At 34.7% G+C, this 21,160-nt stretch overlaps 1 protein-coding gene across 5 annotated transcripts in view; it reads left to right on the forward strand.

The window, feature by feature from the left end:
• ANKRD13C (ankyrin repeat domain 13C) overlaps positions 1-21,160 on the forward strand; it is a 79,641-nt gene that overhangs the window by 14,805 nt on the left and 43,676 nt on the right. For all 5 annotated transcript variants that reach the window (XR_004958914.1, XM_036256237.1, XM_036256239.1 and 2 more), the window contains exons 3-5: positions 4,685-4,789; positions 18,896-18,981; positions 20,255-20,300. Coding sequence is in view for 4 of the 5 variants with exons in the window: in XM_036256237.1 (XP_036112130.1) it covers positions 4,685-4,789; positions 18,896-18,981; positions 20,255-20,300 (237 nt within the window). In the remaining variant the exon portion in view is untranslated. The remainder of the gene's footprint in view (positions 1-4,684; positions 4,790-18,895; positions 18,982-20,254; positions 20,301-21,160) is intronic.

The raw sequence follows: 21,160 nt of genomic DNA on the forward strand, positions 1-21,160 counted from the left end.
TGGTAACCCATGTTAACCTGCTGGATATTCTATACTTTTCTCCATGCTTACTGTTATATACAAAAATATGTGTTTGTCTAAACACACACTTATATATAGTTTTTAATTTTTTAAATATATTTTTATTGATTTAGAGAGAGAGGATGGGAGAGTGGGAGAGAGAGAGAGAGAGAAAGAAACATAGATGTGAGAGAGAAACATGCATCTGTGTCCTCTTGTATTCACCTCCACCACCGATCAAACTGGTAACTTGGGCATGTGCTCTGATTATGACTTGAACCAACGACCTTTCGGTGCATGGGACAGTGCTCAACTAACTAAGCCACACCGGCCAAGGCTATGTAATTTTTTACTTATTCCTTTAAAAAAAATAAGATCAAGTACTACAATGTGGACATTCCTTTAAGTCTATTGAAATAGCTTAAATTTATTCCTTTAAAAAATGTTTTTGCATTCCTTTTTTTTAAAGCACTGTATTATGAAAAATTTCAAATATATAGAAAAACTGAAAGATGATCACAATGAACATTAAAATACTATCTACCTAGGTTCAGTAATTGTTAACATTTTATCATATTTACATTATCTTTCTCATCTTAGCATGTTATAGATATTACTGTTGCTGTACCATTTGAAAATTAGATGTAGACATAATGACATTGTACCACCAAATACTTTAGCATGCATCTCTAAGGACATTCTCCATCATAACCATGATAATCATATCTAAGAAAATTAATAATATTGTTTTAATATCTGATACCTAATTCAGATTTGATTTTTTTTCATTTTCAAAAATGTCTTTTATAGGTGTTTTGATCCTCACCCGAGGATATTTTTCCATTCATTTTTTTTTTTTTTTTAGATAGAGTGGAAGGGAGGGAGGGAGAGAGAGAGAAACATTCGTGTGAGAGAGACACATCGATTGGTTGCCTCCCACACGACCCCAACTTGGGCCTGGGATCGAACCAGCAACCCAGGTATGTACCCTTGACTGGAATGAAACCCAAGACCCTTCAGTCCCCAGGCCAACAGTCTATAACTGATGAGCCAGATCTCCCAGGGCTATAGGTTTTTATATTGAACCAAGACACATTCAAGGTTTACTCATTTGCATTTGGTTGATATGTCTCTTTATTTTAATCAAGAAACATTTGCCCAACTTTTTTCTTCCTTCTGTGAACCTGTTTGAAGAGTTTTGCCCAGTTAATTTGTAGAATGTCCCCCATCTCAGATTTACCTGATTATTTTCTCATGATATTATTTAACTTTTTCTTTATTTTATGTAATTTGAAAATTAGCTATAGAGGCTTAATTAGATTCAGGTTAAACATTTCTAGAAAGACTTCTGCATAGGTGATGTTATGAACTTTTTTTTTCTTTTGGGTCAGGGGAGGGGCTCAGGAAGTGGAGAGGGTTTGGGGATATGAGAGGAGGGAGCTGGGAGAAGGGCCACTGGAGCTCCTAGAAGGGGTGCAGGGAGTACTATGAACTTTTTTATGTTGCATCACTTTAGGAAACACGTAATGTCGAATATCTCACTATTAATGCCACGAAGAGTGTTCACTTGTTTAAGAGATGATCTCCAGATATCGCCACTGTAAAGGAACATATTTCTCTTTGTAATTTGTAAATAATCTTGAGATGATGGTATCATGTGACTGTCCTATTTTCTAGCACATAGCCTTTTACCTAGTGGCTTTAGCATTCACGGAGGACCTTTCCCTAAATCAGTTGGTACATTGGAGCTATAACATGGTGATTTTATAATTTTTGTGTTTTTCAGCTTTCTAATTTTTTTAAAAATATACTTTTTATTATTATTTTTTTTAATTTAGTTTTTTTTTTTTTAAGGAAAAAAGGAGAAAGAGAAGTTGTGTATGAAGGGAGAGGTAGAGAGAGGAAGAGGAGAGATGCTGGGGGAAAGGAAGGGGACACGAAGGGTTGGGAGGAGAGAGGTGGAGGGAGAGACTGAGGAGGAGGAAGAGGAGGAGACAGAGCTGTGGAAGAGGAGGAGAGAGGAAAAAAATATACTTTTTAAATTACAGTCGACATACACTATTATATTAGTTTCAGTTGTGCAACCTAGTGATTAGACATTTATATACTTTACAGGGTGCTCACCCCATTAAGTCTAATGCCTATCTGGTACTGTACATAGTAATTAGAATATTATTGTTTATGTTCTCTATGCTGTACTTGATATCCCTGTGACTATTTTATAACTGGCAATTTGTACTTCTTAATCCCTTTCTCTCATTTCCCCAACCCCTTCTCATCTGGTGACTGTCAGTTTTTTCTTTGTATCTATGAGTTTGTTTCATTTGTTCTGTGTTTTGTTTTGTTTTTTCCCTCACCCAAGGACTTTTTTTCCAATTTTTGTTCAGATAGAGTGGGAGGGGGAGAGAGGATGAGAGAGAGAAACATCGTCATGAAAGAGACACATCAAGTGGCTGCCTCCCGCATGACCCCAACCAGGGCCGGGGACGAATTGCAACCAAGGTACATACCCTTGGCTGGAATCGAACCTGTGACTCATTGGTCCGCTGGCTGATGCTCTAACCGCTGGCTGCGCCAAACCGGCCAGGGCTGTTTTGTGTTTTTATTATATGGTATTTGTCTTACTCTGACTTATTGTTTCAGATGGTAAAAGTCACTTGTTTCAAATGGTAAAATTTTATTCTTTTTCATGGCTGATTACTACTCTGTGTGTATATGTACCACATCTTCTTTATCCATTATTCTATCAGAGGGTACATAGGTTGCTTCCATATCTTGGCTATTATAAATAACACTGCAGTGAACCTAGGCGTGTGTATATGTTTTCAAATTAGTGTTTTGGATCTTCGGCTAAATACCCAGGAGTGGGGTTGCTGGGTCATATGGTAGTTCTATTTTTAACTTTTTGTCATCTCTTATTTTTTGATATCATTTGGGTGTATCAGTTATTTATTTATTTATTTTAAAAATCCTCAACTGAGGATATTTTTCCATTTATCTTCAGATAGAGTTGGGGTGGGGGAGAGAGAGAAACATCTATGTGAGAGAGACATATCGACTGGCTGCCTCCTGCAGGACCCTGACCAGGACCCTGACCAGGGCCCGGGACCAAACTGCAACCCAGGTACATGCCTTAACCGGAATTGAGCAACTCTTTGGTCTGTGGGCCGACACTCAAACCGCTGAGCCAAACGGCTAGGGCCATAGTCATTCTCTTTGATGTTCAGTTTCCTAAATTTGGTCAGTGGCTCACCATTCAAGCTGGTTTCTTTGTCCTATGATTCTATTCTTAAAAAACGGTGCATATTATTACTCCAGTAATGTAGTTGTGTCATGCTTTAGTCAATTATTGCCCAATGATGGATGTTCACTTAGTTTCCGGTATATTTGTCATAATAAACATTGCTAAAATAAATGTTCTTTTTTTAAGAAAAATACTTTTATTTTTATTTTTTTTTAAAGCGAGGGAGAGGGAGAGGGGAGGAGAGAGAGAGAAAGAGAGAGAGAGAAACATTGATTGGCTGCCTCCTGCATGCCCTTACTAGGGTTGGAGTCCACAACCCAGGCATGTGCTCCGACCAGAAATCCAACCTGTGACCCTTTGGTGCATGGGGTGACACTCAGCCAACTAACTGAGCCTGCGAAGTAGGATTCTTTGTTTATATACAGTCATTCCTCACCACTTCGCTCTTCAATGGTTTGATGGTCACTGCTTCACTCTATAGCGGTTTTTTCAAAAGCTGCAAAAGTTGAAGTGCGATGTGGCGAGGGACGATTGTACTAGGAATACTGCTTTTTTTCCCTCTATCTCAGCATTTCTGCATTACAATGTCCTAACATCCTTAGTTTCTTCAGAGAGTTATCTGAGTTTTTAAATGTTTTTTAGTTATTAGTTGTCTTATGTAGGATGTAAGCTCTTTGATAGCAAAACCTATGTTCTCCAAGGACCTGGTGCTTAGAAATAGTGTTTAATAGGCAGTTGGTAAATATTTAGTGAATGGCTGATTGAATGATGAGTCATTCATTTAGGAAATTTAGTTTGATAGCCATCCTAAATTTCCCTTTGTCTGTTTTGAATGCTTTTGCCTTTTAGTATGCTTTCCATTTTTAATTTTTACATAAGTTTTCTCAACCTATCGAAAGATACAGACTTCTTTTGATTACTAGAAAGACTATCCAGATTTGTGCTTGTAATCATAAACAGATTATTGCCCTTTTCTTCTAACTAATCTGAAATTATAAAATTTGAAAAGTAAGAGTTTATAGTAACATTGCTGACTCTTTGAAACACATTTTTCTAAAATAAGTAATGGACTTTTCATTTGACATTATAGACAATCACATCCTTTTTGTTTTATGTAAGTTACTCTTGAGATTGTTGGGTTATCTTTTAGGGTAGAAAACATTCTCAAAATACTCTTGAGAACTGTTATTAGGGGATGTAATTCTTCCTTTGCAGAGAGATCCAATTTATTTTTCGAATGGATACTTCTTGAATCTGAGGATCTGAAATAACCTGATTTAGATACATAGGTATTAAAAAATTTATTTAATTCTCCATAGTTCAATATTTATTTTATTGATCTATTTTATATTAATTTAATTTCTTGAATTTTTACATGATTTTTATATTGAGATTCAAAAATTGCATATTGTTTGATATTATTACCACTTTATGTTTCAGAATGTGCCCATTTACTTTTGGCTCACAATGCTCCAGTAAAGGTGAAAAATGCTCAGGGATGGAGCCCGCTGGCGGAAGCCATCAGCTATGGAGATAGACAGATGAGTAAGCAATATAAATTACTGTTGTTTTTATATTGTCTAAAAAATCCGAAGTGATGAATTTGAAATATTTTTTATTTAGCATAACTTTTCATACTATGAAAAGTGTGCATTTATTTATAAACTTATGTGAATTATTAGGAACTTGAACATTGGTAATACATAAAAATAATTGAGGCTCAGCTGGTGTTGGCTCAGTGGATTGAGCATTGTCCATTGGACTGAGTTCAATTACCAGTCAGGGCACATGCCCAGGTTGCAGGCTCGATCCCCAGTAGGGGGCGTGCTTGAGGCAGCTGATTGATGTCTCTCTCTCACATCCATGTTTCTCTCTCCTATCACTCTAAAAAAATCAATAAAATATATTTTTTAAAAATTGAGGAATTACATTTAAAAGTATGTTTTGTGTCTCTTTTTACCTCATTCTGCCCTATTGTTTGTTAGTCTTTAAATTTTAATTTTAATACCATTTAGAATGAAGGACTTTTTAAAAACATTGAGACTTGACTGTCCTTTCTGACAACTGCTTAATTTTTTGGAAGATTAATTGGAACTGAAAATAATTAGTTAATATCAGTTATCTATCTGCTTTAATTGCCAAAAGCAAGGAACAAGTCTGTCTCTGTTTTAGTCTTTAGAGAATTTCCAAAAAATGTCACATACATTTTTCAAAGATATTGAGTGTTCAGTTATTTCACTCTCCCTCCTCCTACGCCTTTGTTTTTTTCTTCCATGTCCCCCCAGTCACAATACAAACTGCCTTTTTTTTCCAACTTCATATGCAGGTCTTATTTTTTCAAATGCATCTCAATAGTTGAAAATTATAAAAAAATTTACATCTGTATGAATGGGAATATTATCTTTCTGGTAATATATCTTTTTTATATTTTGAGGCTGAAAATGATTACTTCAGTCTAGTTTTATAGAAGGAAATATAAAAAAAATTGTGACAGTTTTATGAAAAAAAAAAAGTGTGACATTGAACACGCCTGGGATGTTACATATATTTAGTTTTATTTTTGATAATAAGTTTTGGGCTCTTATGGGCTTTTTTTTATGTAATGCACATACTACATCTTTGTGGAGTTTGTGAACACCTTGGGCAACTTAATGGTGAAGTTAGATTTGGGCTTAAGTTTTAATGTGAGATAAAATTGTGATATTTTAACAACCCTATGAATATATATATTTTATATATATGTATGTATATATAGCTATTAATTGAGAGTTGTCCTTTCTGGACATTGAGAGACCCTTATGAGAGCAAGAACTGTATTAACCCTGGAATTATTTTAGGGAAAAGATAAAAATATACAGCTCTAAGAAAGTGAGAATGAATTCAAAGTTGTAGCAGTTGGTCTGAAGGAACTTTCTCTGATATATTTAAAAATTTATTTTGTTGATTTTTTAAATTTTTTTTAGAGAGAGAGAAATATTGATTAGTTGCTCCACTTATTTATGCATTCATTGATTGATTCTTGTATGTTCGTTGACCGGGGATTGTGCCCTGACTGGGGATTGAACCTGCAACCTTGGCGTATCAGATGATGCTCTAACCAACTGAGCTACCCAGACACAGGGCTATGATATTTCTAAATGATCGGTAGAGTGGAGAGGAAACCATATGGATTCCTAGATTTCTGACCCACCTTGAGACTTCAGTGACTTTCAAGGATTTTCTTATTCAGGATTAGTGAATATTTATCGAGTCTACTATAAAGCATGGATATAGTAAAATGTAGAGAATGAAGACATGGTTTCTACTCTTTAGTAATTTATAATCTATGGGGAAGGCCAATAAACAGAGTTTTATAAGAAAATCAGTGCATATTTAGTAATACATTTTTAAAACATTTATCTTTATTGTTGAAAGTATTACAGAGCCCTGGCCTGTTTGGCTCAGTGGTTAGAGCGTCGGCCCGCAGACCAGTGCATTACAGGTTTGATTCTGGTCAAGGGCACATGCCTTGGTTGCGGTTCATCCCTGGCCTTGGTTGGGTCATGCGGGAGGCAACCAGTTGATGTACTATCATATTGATGTTTCTCTCTGTCTCTTTCTCTCTTCCTTCTTCCCACTCTATCTGATGATAAACAGAAAAATATCCTTAGGTGAGGAATAAAAAAAAAAAGACATATTACAGATGTTCCTCCTTTTTCACCCATTGTTTCCCTCCACCTCATTCCTGCCCTGCTCCGATAAATTTTAATATAAAAATTGAGGCACATAGTAGTTAAAGCCTGTTTTTAAAATGATTTGTATGCATTGATATCTCAGATACACATTTTGAATAGTACCCATTGCCAGTCATTTATATAACTGTATGTCCATAATTATTCAGTGCTTGTATTTTTTTATTTTTTCTTAATTGATTTTAGAGAGAAAGGAAGGGAAAGGGGGAGAGAGATAGAAACATCAATGAGAGAAAACATTGATTGGCCACCTTCTGCATGCCCCCAACTGGGGATCAGGCCCACAACCTGGGCATGTGCCCTGACTAGGAATCAAACCGGCGATCTCTTGGTGCATGGGTCAATGCTCAACCACTGAGCTACTCTGGCTGGGCAGTGCTTGTATTTTTATTACTTCCTGCCACATGAAAGAAATATTTAACTATTAACTTAAAGGACAATTAATTGAATAACCCTTATGGTACATATTTAGAAATACTAATGTGAATGTATTTATAAAGGTGTTAAATATGTCTGTACTTTGAAAATTTTTAATTAAGCTTTTGATTATTTAGCTTATGCTACATTAAAATTTTCTGGGCATAGTAAATTACATTGATAATCTAATATTATAAATTATTAGTGAAAACTTTGACCTGTTTGTCTTTTGGTTCTAATTTCTAATATTTTTGTGCTACGGAACAGTGAGTCAATTCTAAATTATTTTTCAGAGACTACTTAGAATTATTTCCTTTGAAACTAATAAAAATTTAAGATTAGGTTGCTTTTCTGCCTTCTAATGGTTACTTGGTGAACAGTGATCAGCCCAGACCAGTATCAGGGAGAGAGATGTATACAATATAAAAGTCTTTTCCTGACCTATTCCCTCACCCATGGTCTGCAGTTTTCCTCTGATCTAGACTGTTTTTAAAAAATTTTTTTTTATCCACACTGAGACCTAGCTGTTTTTTCAGGAGTTGCTCATAGTTTGTACAGATTTACTTTGTAATATATATGTTATGATAATTTTAGGAATTCTCTCAGCCTCTGTTTTATTTTTGTCACACAGCAAAGTTAGTTTGGAGGCAAAGATTCAGCAGTCCTTCTTGGTTTGCAGTCTTGTCTGGAACTGGCAGTCTTCATTTCGGTTTCAACTTCATATTTTTTCATACATTTTGAAGTGGTCCGCTCTTTTCCTTTGTAATACTCAGTGCACTTCTAATTAATTGTTCAGCAGTGTCTGTCCTAATGATAGAAGCTTTGTGAGGACTTAAGTCACGTATAGGTTCTGATTCATCCTTTTATCTCTGGCTCCCAGAACAGTGCCTGGTGCATATATTTGTTCACTGAATTAATGAAGAAGTGAATAAAAACAGCAAAGAAAATTTAAGACTACTTACTAAGAATTAAAATTTTTCTGTAAAGTATTAGGATTTTTGTTTATCATAACTCTCCTGAGTTCAAAACTTTATAATATTTTTTCTTTCATATTCACTATCGAAAATTAGGAAATTATGGAGAAAAAATAAGGAAATAATTTTACCCAGAGATAACCACTGTCATATTTAGTTTAGTTTCTTTTTCTGGTCATATTGTTCTCCCATTTAAAACTCTCTACAAATTTCTATACTTAGAATGAACAAAATCTCTAACTTGGTTTATAAGATGCAGAATGATAATGTCACCTTTTCATCTTCCTTATCTTGTTCTTTCTACATGGCTTTCTATGTTGTCAGCACTGCTAGCCTATTAGTTTCTAATAGTCACACATCCTTTGCCTTCTACCCCAACTTCTTATAATTCTTCAAATTTTAGCTCAAGTACAAGGGTGCATTCTCTGCTCATACAGTATGTTAGAACTCTATCTGTCATTCCCTTTAGGCAGTAAGTTTCATTAGAGCAGGGTTTGTTGTCTAAGTATCTACTAGATGCATCTGAACTACAATATGAATGTGCCATTAGCTTTGACATTATAGTTTGGGGAGAGAGAGCAATGAATATTATTATTATTTTTTTCATTAATTTATTTTTGTTAACAGATATTTCTCCTTTTTGTCCCCATTGACACCCTCCTCCCCATCCCCCGCACCCTGTCCCCAGCTTTGTTGTCCATGTCCATTGGTTATGTGTACATGCATATAAGTTCTGTGGTTTATCTCTTCCCTCCCCCCACCACCCCCTCTTCTGAGCGTTGGCAGTCTGTACCCTTCTTCCACCCACGTCTCTGGGTCTATGCTGTTCCTCAGACTGTTATGTTCATTATATTCCATAAATGAGATCATGTGATATTTGTCTTTCTCTGCTTGGCTTGTTTTGCTTAGGATAATACTCTCCAGGTCCCTCCATGTCGTCTCAAAGGATAAGAGATCTTTCTTTCTTACAGCTGCATAGTACTCCATTGTGTATATCTATCACATTTTTTTTTTTTTTTATCTATTTGTATACTGATGGACACTTGGGTTGTTTCCAGATCTTAGCTGTTGTAAATAGTGCTGCTATGAACATGGGGGTACATATATTCTTTCTGATTGGTGTTTCAGGCTTCTTAGGGTATATTCCTAGAAGTGGGATCACTGGGTCAAATGGCAGTTCAATTTTTAATTTTTTGAGGTAACACCATAGTGTTTTCCATAGTGGCTGTACCAGTCTGCATTCCCACCAGCAGTGTCCTAGAGTCCTCTTTTCTCCACATCCTCACCAGCACTTGTTTGATGATTTGTTGATGGCGGCCATTCTGACAGGTGTGAGGTGATACCTCATTGTTCTTTTAATTTGCATCTCTCTGATGATCAGTGATGTTGAGCATTTCTTCATATGTCTCTTAGCCATTTGTATGTCCTGTTTGGAGAGGTGTCTATTTAGGTTCTCTGCCCATTTTTTAATTGGGTTCTTTGTCTTCCTTTTGTTGAGTTGTATGAGTACTCTATATATTTTGGAAATTAACTTCTTATCTGATGTATCATTGGCAGTGATGCTCTCCCATACAGTGGGTTCCCTTTCCATTTTGATGGTTGTTTTTTTTTTTTTTGCTGTGCAGAAGCTTTTTAGTTTGATGTAGTCCCACGTGTTCATTTTTTCCTTTGTTTCTGTTGCCTCGGGTGATGTATCAGTGAAAATTCTGCTGCATGTGATGTTCGAAATTTTGTTGCCTACATTTTTTTCTAGGATTTTTATGGATTCATGAGTCACATTTAAGTCTTTTATCCATTTTGAGTTTATTCTTGTGTATGGTGTATGTTGATGGTCTAATTTTATTTTTTTCTTGCATGTAGCTGTCCAGTTTTCCCACCATCATTTATTAAAGAGGCTGTCTTTACTCCACTGTATGCTCTTGCCACCTTTGTCAAATATTAATCGAGCATATTGCCTTGGATTATCTAATCTGTTCCACTTGTCTATATGCCTGTTCTTGTGCCAGTACCAGGCTGTTTTGATTACAGTAGCTTTGTAGTATAACCTGATATCCGGTATTGTGATCCCACCTACTTTGTTCTTCTTTTTCAAGATTGCTATGGCTATTCGGGGTCTTTTTTGGTTTCATATGAACTTTTGAAGTATTTGTTCTAGTTCTGTGAAATATGTTGTTGGTATTTTGATTGGGATATCATTGAATCTATAGATTGCTTTGGGTAATGTGGACATTTTAATGATGTTAATTCTTCCAATTCATGAACAAGGTATGTGCTTCCACTTTTTTATATCTTCCTCTATTTCTTTTTTCAATGTCCTGTAGTTTTCTGCAAATAGGTCCTTTACTTCTTTGGTTAAGTTTATTCCTAGGTATCTTATTTTTTTTCCGCGATGGTAAATGGGATTGTTTTTTCAGTTTCTTTTTCTGTGAGGTCATCATTGGTGTATACGAATGCCGTCGATTTCTTGACGTTAATTTTGTATCCTGCTATTTTGCCAAATGCATTTATTAAAGCTAGTAGATTTTTGATGGAGTCTTTAGGGTTTTCTATGTGTAATATTATGTCATCTGCAAATAATGACAGTTTCACTTCCTCCTTTCCAGTTTGGATTTCCTTTTTTTTCTTTATGTCTGATTGCTGTGGCTAAGACTTCCAGTACTATGTTAAATAAGAGTGGCGAAAGTGGGCATCCCTGTCTTGTTCCGGTTCTTAAGGGAAATGCTTTTAGTTTTTGCCCATTGAGTATGATGTTGGCTGTAGGTCTTTCATATACGGCCTTTATTATGTCGAGATATGATCCTCTATTCCCACATTGCTGAGCGTTCTTATGTGAAATGGGTGCTGGATTTTGTCAAATGCTTTTTCAGCATCTATTGATATGATCATGTGGTTTTTATCTTTCATTTTGTTTATGTGGTGTATCACATTTATTGATTTGCGTATATTGTACCAGCCTTGTATCCCTGGGATGAATCCCACTTGGTCATGGGGTATAATTTTTTTTGATGTATTGGTGGATCCGTTTTGCTAGTATTTTGTTCAGGATTTTGGCATCTATGTTCATCAGGGATGTTGGCCTGTAGTTTTCTTTCTTTGTAGTGTCTTTTTCTGGTTTTGGCATTTCGATTATGCTGGCCTCATTAAACGAGTTTAGAAGTCTTCCTTCTTCTTGAATTCTTTGAAATAGTTTGAAGAGAATGGGTGTGTGTTCTTTGAATGTTTGGTAAAACTTGTCGAGACTTAGTTTGTGTCCTAACATGTGATCTCTCTTTGAGAATGTCCCATGTGACATTCTCAAAGATAGACCACATGATAGGACACAAACTAAACCTCTACAAGTTCAAGAAGATTGAAATCATATCAAGCATCTTCTCAGATCACAATGGCATGAAACTAGAAATCAATTGCACAAAGAACATGCAAAGACATTTCAACACATGGAGGCTAAATAGCATGTTATTAAACAATGAATGGGTCACCGAGGAGATCAAGGAAGAAATTAAAAACTTCCTGGAAACCAATGAAAACACACAACAACACAAAATCTATGGGATGCAGTGAAAGCAGTTCTGAGAGGGAAGTTCATAGCACTACAGGCCTACCTCAAAAAACAAGAAAAATTTCTAATTGACTGTCTAACCTCACAACTTAAAGAATTAGAAAGCAAACAAAAAGAAAACCCCAGAGTAAGTCGAAGGAAGGAAATAGTAAAGATCAGAGCAGAAATAAATGACATAGAGACCAAAAAAACAATTCAAAGGATCAATGAAACAAAGAGCTGGTTTTTCAAAAAGATAAACAAGATAGATGGACCCTTAGCTAGACTCACCAAGAAACAAAGAGAGAGAACCCAAATACACAAAATCAGAAATGAAAGAGGAGAAGTAACAACCAACACCACGGAAATACAAAAGATCGTTAACAACTACTATGAACAACTATATGGCAACAAATTCGACAATCTCAGCGAAATGGACAAATTTCTAGAAACACACAGTCTCCCAAAACTATTCCCGGAAGAGATAGAAAACTTGAACAGACCAATAACAACTAAGGAAATTGAAGAGGTAATCAAGAAAGTCCCAGCAAACAAAAGCCCAGGCCCAGATGGTTTCACGGGGGAGTTTTACCGAACATTCAAAAAAGAACTAACACCCATTCTCCTCAAACTATTTCAAAAAATTCAAGAAGAAGGAAGACTTCCAAACACGTTCTATGAGGCCAGCATAATTCTAATTCCAAAACCAGAAAAGGACACTACGAAGAAAGAAAACTACAGGCCAATATCCCTGATGAACATAGACGCCAAAATCCTGAACAAAATACTAGCAAATCGGATCCAGAAATACATCAAAAAAATTATTCACCATGACCAAGTGGGATTCATTCCAGGGATGCAAGGCTGGTACAATATTCGCAAATCAGTAAACGTGATACACCACATAAACAAAATGAAGAATAAAAACCACATGATCATATCAATAGATGCTGAAAAAGCATTCGACAAAATCCAGCATCCATTTCTGATAAAAACGCTCAGCAATGTAGGAATAGAGGGATCATATCTCAACATAATAAAGGCCATATATGAAAGACCTACAGCCAACATTATACTCAATGGACAGAAACTAAAAACATTTCCATTAAGAACAGGAACAAGACAGGGATGTCCACTTTCGCCACTCTTATTTAACATTGTACTGGAAGTCTTAGCCACAGCAATCAGACATGGAGAAAAAATAAAAGGGATCCAAATTGGAAAGGAGGAAGTGAAACTGTCATTATTTGCAGATGACATGATATTGTACATAGAAATCCCTAAAGACTCCATCAAAAATCTATTAGACTTAATAAATGAATTTGGCAAAGTAGCAGGATACAAAATTAACGTCAAGAAATCGACGGCATTCTTGTACATCAATGATGAACTCACAGAAAGAGAAACTGAAAAAACAATCCCATTTACCATCGCTCCAAAAAAATTACGATACCTAGGAATAAACTTAACCAAAGAAGTAAAAGACCTATTTGCAGAAAACTACAGGTCATTGAAAAAAGAAATAGAGGAAGATATAAAAAAGTGGAAGCACATACCCTGTTCATGGATTGGAAGAATTAACATAATTAAAATGTCCATACTACCCAAAGCAATCTATAGATTCAATGCAATCCCCATCAAAATACCAACGACACATTTCATAGAACTAGAACAAATACTTCAAAAATTCATATGGAACCAAAAAAGACCCCGAATAGCCACAGCAATCTTGAAAAAGAAGAACAAAGTTGGAGGGATCACAATACCAGATATCAGGTTATACTACAAAGCAACGGTAACCAAAACAGCCTGGTACTGGCACAAGAACAGGCATATAGACCAGTGGAACAGAACTGAAAACCCAGAAATGGACCCAAGGCAATACGCTCAATTAATATTTGACAAAGGTGGCAAGAGCATACAGTGGAGTAAAGACAGCCTCTTTAATAAATGGTGTTGGGAAAATTGGACAGCTACATGCAAAAAAATGAAACTAGACCATCAACTTACACCATACACAAAAATAAACTCGAAATGGATAAAAGACTTAAATGTGACCCATGAATCCATAAAAATTCTAGAAGAAAATGTAGGCAACAAAATTTCGGACATCATACGGAGCAGAATTTTCACTGATACATCACCTAAGGCAACAGAAATAAAGGAGAAAATGAACACATGGGACTACATCAAACTCAAAAGCTTCTGCACAGCAAAAGAAACAATCATCAAAATGGAAAGGCAACCCACTGTATGGGAGAACATCATTGCCAATGATGTATCAGATAAGGGGTTAATTTCCAATATATACAGAGTGCTCATACAACTCCACAAAAGGAAGACAAAGAACCCAATTAAAAAATGGGCAGAGGAGCTGAATAGACACCTCTCCAAACAGGACATACAAATGGCCAAGAGACACATGAAGAAATGCTCAACATCACTAATCATCAGAGAGATGCAAATTAAAACAACTATGAGGTATCACATCACACCTGTCAGAATGGCCGCCATCAACAAATCATCAAACAACAAGTGTTGGCGAGGGTGTGGAGAAAAGGGGACTCTAATACACTGCTGGTGGGAATGCAGACTGGTGCAGCCGCTGTGGAAAACAATATGGTGCTACCTCAATAAATTAAAAATTGAACTTCCATTTGACCCAGTGATCCCACTGCTGGGAATATACCCTAAGAAGCCTGAAACACCAATCAGGAAGAATATATGTACCCCCATGTTCATAGCAGCACTATTTACAATAGCTAAGATCTGGAAACAGCCCAAGTGTCCATCAGTAGACGAGTGAATAAAAGAGCTGTGGTACATATACACAATGGAATACTATGCAGCGGTAAGAAAGAAAGATCTCTTATCCTTTGAGACGACATGGAGGGACCTGGAAAGTATTATCCTAAGTGAAAGAAGCCAAGCAGAAAAAGACAAATACCACATGATCTCACTTATATACGGAATATAATGAACATAACAGTCTGAGGAATACAGTAGACCCAGACACATGGAAGTAGGGCACAGACTGACATCCCTCAGAAGAGGGGATGGGGGGTGGGGGGGTGGGAAGAGATAAACCACAGAACTTATATGCATGTATGCATGACCAATGGACATGGATAACTAAACCGGGGACAGGGTGGAGGGGGTGGGGGTGGGGGGTGCCAATGGGGTAAAAAGGTAAAATATCTGTAACAAAAAAATAAATAAATAAATAAAATTCAATAAATAAATAAATAAATAAATAAATAAATAAATAAATAGTCATAAAGGGAAGAGCTGAGTCTCTCTGCCCTAGTGGGCAAGACAGCTGTAGGAAATATTTGGAACGACAAAGAAATTCACTTACATCTCCTGGGGCCACAACATCATTGCAGAAATAGCAGCCAAGTTTGTAGCCAAGGATGTTGGCAAAAAGTGACGAGCCCAGATCAGCAGGTGCCACAGGGTGGCTGGCGCACAAGTTCCTAGCATCATGATGCTTAGGTTTAAAAAAAAAAAGAGAATGTCCCATGTGCACTTGAGAAGAATGTGAATTCTGTAGTTTTGGGGTGTAATTCTTTGTAGATATCTATTAAATCCATTTGGTCTAGTGCTTCATTTAGAGTTTCTGTTTCCTTGTTAATTTTTTGTCTAGAGGATCTATCAAGTAATGTCAGCGGGGTGTTGAAGTCCCCTGCTATGATTGTATTACTGTTGATTTCACCTTTGAAATCCTCCAGAAGATTTTAAAGATATTTTGGTGCTCCTATATTGGGTACATATATGTTCACCAAGGTTTTATCTTTCTGTTGAATAGATCCTTTCAATATTATGTAGTGACCTTCTTTGTCTCTAGTTATGGCCTTCATTTTGAAATCTACTTTATCAGGTATGAGTATTGCTACCCCCAATTTTTTTTTTCTTTCTTTTGCTTGGAAGATTTTTTTTCCATCCCTTCACTTGCAACTTATGTGAGTTTTTTTTTTTTTTTTTTTGTGAGGTGGATCTCTTGTAAACTACATATATATATGAGTCATGCTTTCTTATTTCATCAGCTACTCTGTGTAATCTGGGCATTTAGTTCATTTACATTTAAGATGACAATTGATATGTACTTATTTATTGCCATTTTTTTTTAGTGTGATTATGTTTTTCTTCCTATTTCTTCTAGTAATTATAGCAGTCCTTTTGGTGCTAATGTATTCCCTTAGCTTTTTTTTTTTTTGTCTGGGGAGCTCTTTATTTGACTAATTAAATGATAGCCTTGCTGGATAGAGTAGTCTTGGATTCCAGTCCTTGTTTTTTTCTTGACCTTGATTACTTCATGCCATTCCCTTCTGGCTTGTAGTGTTTCTGTTGAAAAGTCAGCTTATAGCCTTATGGGGGTTTCTTTGTAGGTATTCTGTTGCTTATCTCTTGCTGCCTTTAGGATTCTCTCTTTGTCTTTAATTTTTGGCATTTTAATTACTATGTGTCTTGGTGTCGGCCTGTTTGGTTTCTTACTTGAGGTTCTCTGTGCTTCTTGAACATGAATGCCTTCTTCCTTCACCAAATTAGGGAAGCTTTCTGTCACTATTTCTTCAAATATATTCTCTAACCCTTGCTCATTTTCTTCTTGTTTGGGGTCTCCTGTTATGCTAATATTATTATGTTTCCAGCTGGCCCACTGTTCTCTTAAGCTGTCTTCCTGTTTTTTGTTTTTTTCCTTTTGGTTATTTTGTGCTATTTCCTGAATTCCTTCAGTCAGTTATAATATATTTAGCTGATGAAAAAATACGACTTCTGCTTTACATTAAGGTACCTTTTCAGTCTAGGAATTAAATTCTTTTCATGTTTTACATTCAGCAGAGATCCATTTCAATTTGAAGGCAAGAGAGCTTGAATAAAGATTTATTAGAGTATTTGAGCTTATAGTGAGGAAGAAAAGCTACTATATTTGGGTAATGTATCTCTGATATTAGAGTTAAATTATAACAACCTTGAAGGTTAACCAGACTCATATACATTTAAGTCTGTAAAGAATCTTAACGATTGTCTAGGTCATTGGTTCTCAGACTATTTGAATTTCACAGGACAGAAAAAAAAATGTATTTGAAGATTGATGCAGAATAGTTAACATATTTATTTTAGCATATAGGAACTAAAAAAAATGATAACCGCTTTCTTCTGTGATCTTTTTATTAAGAAAAAGACATCTTGAAGCCAAAAATAGAAGAAAGAATAGTTCTTGAATTGGAATAGCTTGTAATTTATAAAGAAAAAACCCCATTCTAGTTTCCAGTTTTTTCCTTTTGCTGCATATCACTGGAAACATAAACAATTGGGCACTGAAATGTAGACTTGTGTTTGGGAACTATTGCCCTAAGTCACAGAGCTAGTTTATAAATGACACTAGGTTTTATGTTTTTTAACTCTAGGTCTTCTGTTGTTCTGAAAGACCTTAGTAATTTATTTATTTATTATTATTATTTTTGTGTGTTACGTGCCCCTATTGGGAACTGAACCCGGGACTCTGTAGTCTGCAGGCTGACACTCAACCGCTGAGCCAAAGTGGCCAGAGCGACCTTTAGTAATTTAAACATTGTTCTTTGATTTTTAGCTTTTAAAAATATATTGGCGTTATTGTTAGAACTGTGGCTAAAGTAGGAATACGTTTTACTGTTCTTCAGAATTCTTCTTTGGCCTTTTCTAATTTGTCCTGTTGGACAAAACAAATCTGGTCCAAGCTTTCACTACTATCTTCTTTCTGTTTCTTTTTTTTAACCTTCTGTTTTCATCTGTATTCCACATGAAGGTTAAAATAGTTTATAAGAATGCATACTATAAAATAGAAAAAAAAAGTTTCTTTACATATATATGTATATGAAATATTTCAGGACCAGGAGGAAATCAGTATGTATCAATGTATATATATTTTTTGTTGTTGTTAATCCTCTCCTGAGGATATTTTTTCCATTGATTTTTAGATAGAGTGGAAGGGAGGGAGGGAGAGAAAAAGAAAGAGAAAAATATTGATGTGAAAGAGACACTGATTGTTTGCCTCTTGCACAACCCCGACTGGGGCCAGGGATGGAACCTGCAACCCAGGTATGTGCCCTTGACTGGAATCGAACCCGCACCCCTTCACTTTGTAGGCCAGTGGTCTAAACTGCTGAGCCAAACTGGCCAGAGCGATGTATACATTTTTTAAAAATCTCAATCCACATTTTTCCATTTTCTTATTTTTGCTAACCTTAATTCATTCAAATCTAGAGTTTTCCCTCATTTCAATAAATGTTAGGGATTGAATGATTCTTTTTTTTTAGTCAGTATTAGATCTTCATTCTAATAGATTAAAAATTATATTTACTTAATTGTAGGCATAGTAGTAAGCCATTTATAGTGAGATTTTACAGTAACTCTGTGTAGTAGATTTGACTTTATTCTTATTTGACAAATGAAAACAAAGAGAAACTTAAGTTTGGGGAAATTTTATAACTTGTCCCAGCTTATACACAGCTAATAAGTAGTAAAGTTGGGGTTTGCACTTGAATGTAGTATTTAAATGTCAACCTCTTAATTATTGAGAAAACACTAAGGAAGTCTTCAGGTTTTATTAGGTTCAGAAATTATTTTCAAAGATAGAATAAGATTCATTTCTGTATTAGTAGTATGTGAGAATACAAACTGCTAAAAAGAACAGATAAACAGTACCTGGTAACAATCGCAGATAATTATGATTTTAGGAAAGTGGCATCATCTGACTGAGATTGGTGTATCTTGACTCAGTCAGGTAAATTCATACAGATAGTTAAAAACTAGAAAAACTAGTGTGAATGAATATAAATTGATGTTGAGGTATCTCGTCTCAATTTCTTTCAGGATAATAGTGTTATTAAACTTATTTGCTAACTTGTTAACAATATGTGTATCTCTCAGTATATCAGTATAAAAGCAGTGGTGTTTTCTAGCATGGTGATATCTATTTTAAATTAAACATTTTTTAAAATTTAAATTGTAGTTACAGCTCTTTTAAGGAAGCTTAAGCAACAATCCAGGGAAAGTGTTGAAGAAAAACGACCTCGATTATTAAAAGCCCTGAAGGAGGTAGGCTATGTTTCTTTGCTGATTTTGCACTCAAAGAATAATTATGTGTAGTTTTAAGCATTTTTAAAATATAGCCTAATTTCTTATTAATTATTAAGAGTCAAGAAATGGTAAATATCCTGCTTAAATTAAGCAATAATAACATAACAAAATACTCTGATTATGATGTATAACTGTACTCTTATGTGAAGCACCATTTACTTTGAACTAGGAAGGTAGATAAAGAATTAATGCTTTCAATACATTAGATGAGACCTCTAAGAAAAAAGGAGGTAGGTCATAATTAATGACAATCATTTTTTTGTCCTTTGGATTAGAAGATTCTCTAAGAGCTGAAGCCGCTGCTTCTAGCAGGAGCAGTTTGCATTTTCCATATATAACACATTCCTTATTAAACTTATTTGTGTCCTACCTCAAGATAGTAAGAGCTAGGGATGCTGGCACAAAAAGAGATTTATTTTCTGACTTTTTCTTCTGTATTTTTGATGCCTAAAAGAACTGTGGGAGAAAGATAGATCTATGAGGATGACTGTGTCTTCTCTTAGGTATGCTTTTTGTTTTCAATGCTCAAGAGATAATTTTTTTGAAGAATATTTGATTTTTTTAGTTTCCTTAATAGTTATAGTCATTGATGAAAAAAAAACACAAAAAACTTTATTCTTTTTTCTCCTGCTGAAAAAAAAATTAAACCAATCATATGAAAAAAAAAAAAAGTTATAGTCATTGGTGTTTAGCTTCTAATTTGTGAAATAAAAATTTTCTCTATAGTTTCCATATTATTGACATATTATTTCAGATTTAGTAAACCTTTGTGTTAATCACTTTATAGAAATAAAGTTTCTATTGTAATGGGTCATTTTTTTAGACCATTATGAGGCTACATAAATAATCATTTTGGAAATCATGTTTTATAATGCTTTGATAGTTATTAACTATTTTTACAATAATACTTATTTTAGATATGCTGAGTAATGGAATATTTATTGTTACAAATGTAAATGCCTATCAGTTTCAGATATTTTTCTATGTGATTAAAATGTTATTATAAAATCTACAGTGGTGCATATTTTTCTTTGTAGAAAAATACTGTAATGTTTTATTTTAAGTAATAAACATTTTTTTTCTTTTTTTGACAACTCTAAACATTGAAAGCTTTCTGTTCTTACCTATGGACCTTAAAGATAACAGATTTTTTTAAAAAGCAAAATGTTATATAGATATAGGAGCTGTTAACTAAAGTGAATTCAGTAATTATTCATATTTTATTTCTCAGCTAGGTGACTTTTATCTAGAACTTCACTGGGATTTTCAAAGCTGGGGTAAGAGTGTGCTATGTTTTATTATAAAATATGTACACATGCAGAATTACAAGTGTAAAAGTAACATATATATATATTTGCAAACATAAATTTGATACTTGCTCTAAGGAAAATTAATATTTTCTGTCATGTGGAATGTAATGGTTCTAAAGCACTGAAGTGGTATTTAATTATCTCAACCTGATTAATAACTTTTTAAATTATTTTTAAGATTAAAAATGGCTTAAGATTTTTAAAAATAAAATGTAGGCTTAAATGTTATAATACTTTAAGAAATTGTCAGAATGAAGAGAAGTATAATTATGAGATTATTAGATTACTGAATTTAAGGAAGTTTGAAATATAGTACTTAGATCTCTGAATGTCTAGAGTTTGGTTTACATTTGATTTTGCATATTTTATAACTTTCAATCATTTTTCCACTTTTCCTGTAGACTTTTAGCCACCGTCTTAACATACTGTTAAGTTGCACACTGTTTCTATTATTTATGAAAGACCTTAATTTCTAGATATTTTGCAGTCATTATTTTACCTTAGTAAGTTTCTCTTTTCCCCTTTGTCCAAATAGGAAGTTTGATCCCAGTGACCTTTACTAACTAAACAACTACCAAAACAACTAAATTTTGTTAAAAAGACTTTTAAAAAATGTAATCTCTATATAGGTTGGGATATAATGAGCTTATAGGTTTTTTTGAAAGCATCGGAATTAATTTTTATGATATAAATATATTTGAATGCTCTGTGATATTTATCCCCCAAAGTGTAAAAATAAATCATAAAATAATTTTTAAAGTAAGTCAGATATTGACAACTATGGAAATTATTGTTAACGTTTCATGCTAATACTTTCAAACCCTTCT

The sequence above is a fragment of the Molossus molossus genome, unplaced genomic scaffold (genome assembly GCF_014108415.1).
Source record: "Molossus molossus isolate mMolMol1 unplaced genomic scaffold, mMolMol1.p scaffold_m16_p_12, whole genome shotgun sequence".
Classification (NCBI taxonomy): domain Eukaryota; kingdom Metazoa; phylum Chordata; class Mammalia; order Chiroptera; family Molossidae; genus Molossus; species Molossus molossus.